At 38.4% G+C, this 6,000-nt stretch overlaps 1 protein-coding gene across 5 annotated transcripts in view; it reads right to left on the bottom strand.

Moving 5' to 3' along the window:
* Positions 1-1,096: 1,096 nt before the first annotated feature.
* UGT8 (UDP glycosyltransferase 8) overlaps positions 1,097-6,000 on the bottom strand; it is a 45,331-nt gene continuing 40,427 nt past the window's right edge. For all 5 annotated transcript variants that reach the window (XM_042811462.1, XM_042811465.1, XM_042811461.1 and 2 more), the window contains exons 5-6: positions 4,963-5,182; positions 1,097-3,390 (exon numbers count right to left, since the gene is read on the bottom strand). In XM_042811462.1, the coding sequence (XP_042667396.1) occupies positions 3,039-3,390; positions 4,963-5,182 (572 nt within the window). In that variant the 3' untranslated portion in view covers positions 1,097-3,038. The remainder of the gene's footprint in view (positions 3,391-4,962; positions 5,183-6,000) is intronic.

Raw genomic sequence — 6,000 nt, 5'->3', positions numbered from 1 at the left:
AAAAAAAATTAACACAGTATTATTAAAAACTTGGTCCTTCATGTGAACCAGGGAGTAAGAAAAAAAAAATGGTGGCACATTTATTAATTTCCCTAAACTATGAATATATGATAACCATCTCCAGAACCTGTTTCTGCAGATGGTAAATAAATGATCTTGTTTTCAAGGCTGCTTTATTCCTTAATGGTTGAGATATTCAGAGGAAGTAAAAAAATAGAATTTTAAGGTCCATGGCGAGTGCCCAAGTCTCAAGCTCTGAAAACCTTTATGGAAGTGACCTATGTCTGCTACACTGCTTATTGTGGCTATTTCTTGGCTGCTGGTTTTGCCCACATAATATCTTATTTCATTTTCTCCCAATTACCTTACTGCACGCTATGAAGTGCCTATTTGGGAAAGCAAGAAACTCAAGAAAGCAGTGCAAGGGCTATGCATTATACAGCTCTGCCATTCCACACAGGGCCTTCAACACACTTACCCTAGGAAATGATTTGGCAGCAGTTATACTCTCCTCTCAGACACATTTATGGCAGCGTTCCTCCCAAATAATTGCCATCAGCCATCTACTTCTAAAGCAGCTTCCTGTATTACGAATCGTAACCACAGCACTAGATGATATTGCAGCTTAGAAGAAAGTGCATTAGCACAGAACAGGTACTTCTACAGTTTGGGTGGATTAGACCTAGCTAGGACTTCGGTAATGAAACTGATAGCGCGGGAAATTCTTCCTCATGCAAATGAATTGAAATGTGTTCAGAGAGTATTTTAGAAACAACCATCTCATCTCTTGTATCACTGCTTTTTTGTTTTGCTTCCTAGGAAACAAATCTAACATGTACAACACAGAAAAATTCACACTCAAACTGACCTGAAGAACTCTGGGTAAGCACTCACTCTCTTCCAATTGATGCAAGAGTCCCAGAGGAAATACATCTAAGTTCTGCAGATAATAATGTTTGACTTCAAATACACGTCATGTGTCGCTGCATATACTGAAAACAAGAAATCTTCATAGTTATTCACATATGCACACATACATGCACTGGGTACTTCAAAATAGCATCCATGTGAATAAAAATATACTTCCAACAACAGATTTTCTCTATTAAATTCATGTTTATTGCTTAAGTTTTATCACAGTGGAGATTAAATTATGCTTAATCATCCGGTCAGTGCTTTTGTACCTTCTTCAATGCAAAAAAAAAAAAAAACAACATTTAAACCAAGTCATTCATACACTCGAAGTCTTACTACCATCCCACCATTCATCGCCTCCTTGTGTTCCTTTAGTTGACACAAACTGTAAGATTGTAAAAAGGTCTAGCTAATAGGCTTATTTATAACACCATTTTCTTCAAGTATTCAGAATGCAGTACAAGTAACTGTACCACGTATTAGAAAGATATCTGTACTGTTATTTATTGCTATAGGAGAGAGGCTCATGATGGAATGGTAATGAAATATTGCATCACTGTGTATGAGGATGATCTCAGCACTCTGTTACTGTCACAACTCTTCCCATGTTAGTGAACAACACTAAGTAAAATGGGTTTCCTTCCTCTTCCAGGCATGGGATTTCGAACTACAAATAAATAAAGCATACACTCACAACGTGTGTAGTGCAAATTCCAAGTAAACAGAATGACATGGAAATAAATGGATAGTTGCCAACTCCGGTTTGGCAGGGCCACGCTGATTTTGCCACTAGGTGCCCTGCCTCCCTGCCCTGGGTTAGCACTGCACCACCACAGGGTTCCGTGTCAGCTGCAGTGATTGAAAGAGATTGTTGCAGGGAGGGTCCGGAGCTGGGGACAGGAGGCACAGCTGCCCCACACTTTGCACTGGCTCAGCTGCACTCCATGTCGTGCCTCCTGCTGAGCCTTAAGCTGGAGGTTGGTGCCTCCCAGCAGGCAGCCTCCTGCCCCGCGGTCTCAGAAGGGACGTTGGCAACTATGGGAAGTAGGGATTGCGCGGCCCACGCTAAGAGAAAGTAATAGTTTCTCAGATACAACCATTGAAAGAGAACGTCTACAACATTGTGAATTAGAAAAAAAAAAAAAAACCACAGAAAAATAATGAGAATTAATAGGAAAGACATTCAACTTTTAGCATTTTCTTGTTTGTTTCTTAAATCTCAAATAGCAGTTTGATTCTGCCCTGCTTCAGGCCACTACAAAACCTTCTGCATTAAGCACAGGGGTGGATATTTTTTTTGCTTTGTTTCATTTATTTTAATTATGCAAATCTACTTCCCACACAGCCATATTTAAACTGAAATAGAATTCCCTAACATTTTCATGGCATAAATTACATACATAGAGAAAGGCAACAAATACAATTTTGTATAAATTAAAAATTAAGACTTATTGTAGACTTGCTCAGTACTCGTTTCTCTAAAGCACTGGTAGTGAGCAGAAGAGTCATGCAGCTTACCAGAAAACACAGTATATATTTTTGCCATTTTTCTTCAGTGCTTATTTTAAGAATTTTTTTTTTTTAATGTCTGTGTTCTCAATTTGCAATTTTCTATTTCTTGCACAAGCATCGGGAATTTTCTTTTTTTAAAAGAGCATTCTTACACATATTGAACCTTCAACATATGAAACACAGAGCTAGCACTAAGTTCTCTCATCTAAAGATGGATATAATAATAAAAAAATAAAAGGGAAAAAAACCTCTGCAAATAAAAAGAGACCTTTCCTCATTTGGGACACACACATTTAGCTTTAAAAAACTGAAAATTCATAAATATGATCATTATATAACTTTAGAGGATTAAGGCTTCTAAAAACTTCAGTGCCAAAATAACCTTTCTGCATCGGTATTAAGAATAAAATATTTCCGTTTTAGGTTGTGCTTGGTTTTTTTTTCATTTTTTTTTTTAAATACGTTCCTTAGTTCCATAGAATTTTGTCACAGATTATTACATACTGAAGGGGAGTGTTAGAACTGCTTATTGATGTTTTAAGTACTTGTTAGACTAAGTTACAGCGATAAAACTCAATTACTTTACATGAGGGGTTGGCTCATTTCACCTTTTATTCATGCTTAATGTGGCCATTTCTTCTATGCTTGCCATTTGGTATCCCATTCTGGTAATGTCCATTAACAGTGCTATGTTCATCATTTGACCAAATATGTTTGCTTTGTTTGCGGATAAATTTTGTTAGCTTGGCCAAAATATAATAAAATAAGGCAGCACCCACTAATACAACAAAGGCAATATCCAGTAAGAAATACTGATATAGAGAGATGCTGTAAACAGCAGCACGTAGATGTTGCGCTCCATTGTGACGGAGGATGTAGTTAATCCAGTACACAGTCCGGTTAACAGGATGACCAGGTTGGTCTTTGTGAATTTCAGACAGCCTCTGAGCCCGTTGCCTGTAGCTGTATGAAAGAGATGAAGAAAATGGAATAAGGTAAAAACCATAGCCAGTGCTGAGCAATGCAAGTCTTTGTAAACATATAAATGCACACAGGAGATCAAAAGGCGTCCTTCTAGTGCAGGACTGTCCCATTAAACCTCATACAGAGGAATATATACAAGGCATAATCTCTTTACATCTGTCATCACAGCTCACTGACAAAGAATTATCAAAAGTACAAAACCACGGGTGACTGAAGGCTGAAATCCACCCTTCAACAGCAGGCCAGTAGAAGGGATAAAGTGTCCATTCCATCTGCTCTCAGGCCGGAATCCTATCTAATCCCAAGTGAATGGATTTGCCCTTCCTGCTCACAGTGGCAACATACTCCAACAGGCCACTCACGCTATTGTGCAACTAAGTTATTAGAGAAATACAACAAATGGAGAAACTCAGTTTTATACTAACTCTTTGGCCCAGAGTTCAGCCTAAAACTGATTTTTCATAATGGGTTACCTCCAACAGAGGATCACATTAAACTCCTTCCCATCTCACATCTGCAGGGTCAACAGGTTATTTGAGCAGAACTTGCCTTTTTACTGGGGACAACTATACAAGAGAAAGCCGGGGCAACTGAGATTTCTTTAGCAATACTCCTCTTTACTGAGCTTCTGCTGCTAACAAGCTCATTTTTTACAGATTTCCCCTTTTCCAAGGCTAGTGCTGCTTAAAGACTTTGTTCCCATGAAAGCAAGAAACATTGTCATCATTGTACTTCAAAACATCTACTAACTTCATACAAAAGAACTGAGCTGAGTCATTCTTTTTAATCCAGAGATTGTCTGCACATCCCAAGTGTTTAAACTGACTCTCTTCAGACTTTGGTATTTCTGAGTAAATTCATTTGATGACACTAAAAAAAGTTATGAAACCCAGTTCATGAAGTTGCCTGTATTGCATCTGAATGACAAAAAAAAATTATAGAAAGAGGCTGGGATCCTCATATACCGCTTGTTGCAAGTTCCAATCAATGTGAATAACCTTTCCAACTCGAAGATCTATGTTAGAGATATCTTCTTTCTGCCCAGAAAGAATTTTTATTTTCTTTTCTTTTTTTTTTTTTTTTAATAAATCACTTTTTGACTACCGCCATGTTTTCAGCTACAAGCCAAATGCAGCATCCTGCAACAGTACAGGTGTACTTTTCTCAGGCCTCCTTATGGAGCGTAACAGATTGCTAAATATATTACTGTACTGTAATCAAGATACAAAAAAAAGAGATACTGGCCTGAAGCAAAAAGTCATTCAGTCTAAGTTTGTTTCTGTAACCTTGTTGTTCTACTCGTGGCAAACGTCACAGCCACAGAAAAGCAAATGAGATGTGAGCTTTGGTATACTGATCAACAAGCTGCCATCTATACAGAAATATCGTACTTGAGTAATCCTGTGAAATGGGAACAACTATTCAAAGTCTTGCCACTGCCATGCACACAAGTAAACACCAACACACATTTTTTCCCTTGCGTGAAGGCTCTGTATCTAACCCACAACAATGAATTAAAATAAAAGCAAGAAATAATTACTCATTCCATACCTGGGATCATTAATAACTTTTTCTAGTGCTTCATATAATTCACTCTCAGTGACAGTCTTCCAGTTCAACAATATTCCCATGCCTTTGGCCTGCACTCGAGTCATAGTATCGTAATGGTCTCCGAAAAGGGGAATTCCCACCACTGGGACCCCATGATACATGGTTTCAAAAATGCTGTTCAAACCGCCATGACTAAGAAAAGCTTTAATGTTCGGGTGACCTGGAAATACAAGAAGCACGCACACACACACAAAAAAATTACATCTCCTTGATGTAGCATTATTGAAGCAATTGGTTACAATACATTTATCATTGAATCGTAGAATCACAAGGTTGGAAAGGACCTACAAGATCATCTAGTCCAACCGTCAATTGGATTCCTGTATCTCCAGTTTGGGAAGGTAGAATGAATGCAATTTTTTTCTGAAGTTTCCACCTACTTAAACCCACTCTGCAGAAATTTTGAATGCATTGGTTATTTCATTATATATGAACAGAGATGAAACAGCCAATGTGAATTAAAATTATCGTGTCTGAGATGTCTAGAATTACAAACGTCACTCCAAAAGTAACGCTTCCTTATTTCCATGAAAACTACAACAGATGCAAAGAGCAGAACAACACTTGATACAGCAAATTCTCAGCTACAAAACACTGTTCTTCAATATTATTGCCACCAATAGCTGGTTTGTGTCCACGAGCTGATTGAGGTGCTCTTCATTTCATGATGTAACAACTGTGTATGGCTGTATTGAATATGGCTTGTCTTTTCATGCCATTGCTCCCCACTGCTGAAATGCATTTCCCACGGCCTCACTTGCTAACAGACATTGTTTGGCCTCCAAAAATGTTCAGCGACTGTCGATGAACATAAATGGGTGCCATTTTGTCTGCAGGGAGGAATTGAATTCCACATCTCTACTACATATACGCTTCCACATCAGACACCGTCCTCTAAGATTGCCCTTCTGCTCCCACCTGTTGCATGGCAACAAAACACAGCAGAATATTGGTCAGAAGGTTCAACCTCTACTGCCA

Source organism: Centrocercus urophasianus, unplaced genomic scaffold (genome assembly GCF_019232065.1).
Source record: "Centrocercus urophasianus isolate 14NV4802_14NV808 unplaced genomic scaffold, USGS_Curo_1.0 seq_13, whole genome shotgun sequence".
NCBI lineage: Eukaryota > Metazoa > Chordata > Aves > Galliformes > Phasianidae > Centrocercus > Centrocercus urophasianus.
The sequence above is the reverse complement of the archived record's forward strand: the minus strand, read 5'-3'. Positions and strand labels throughout refer to the sequence as shown.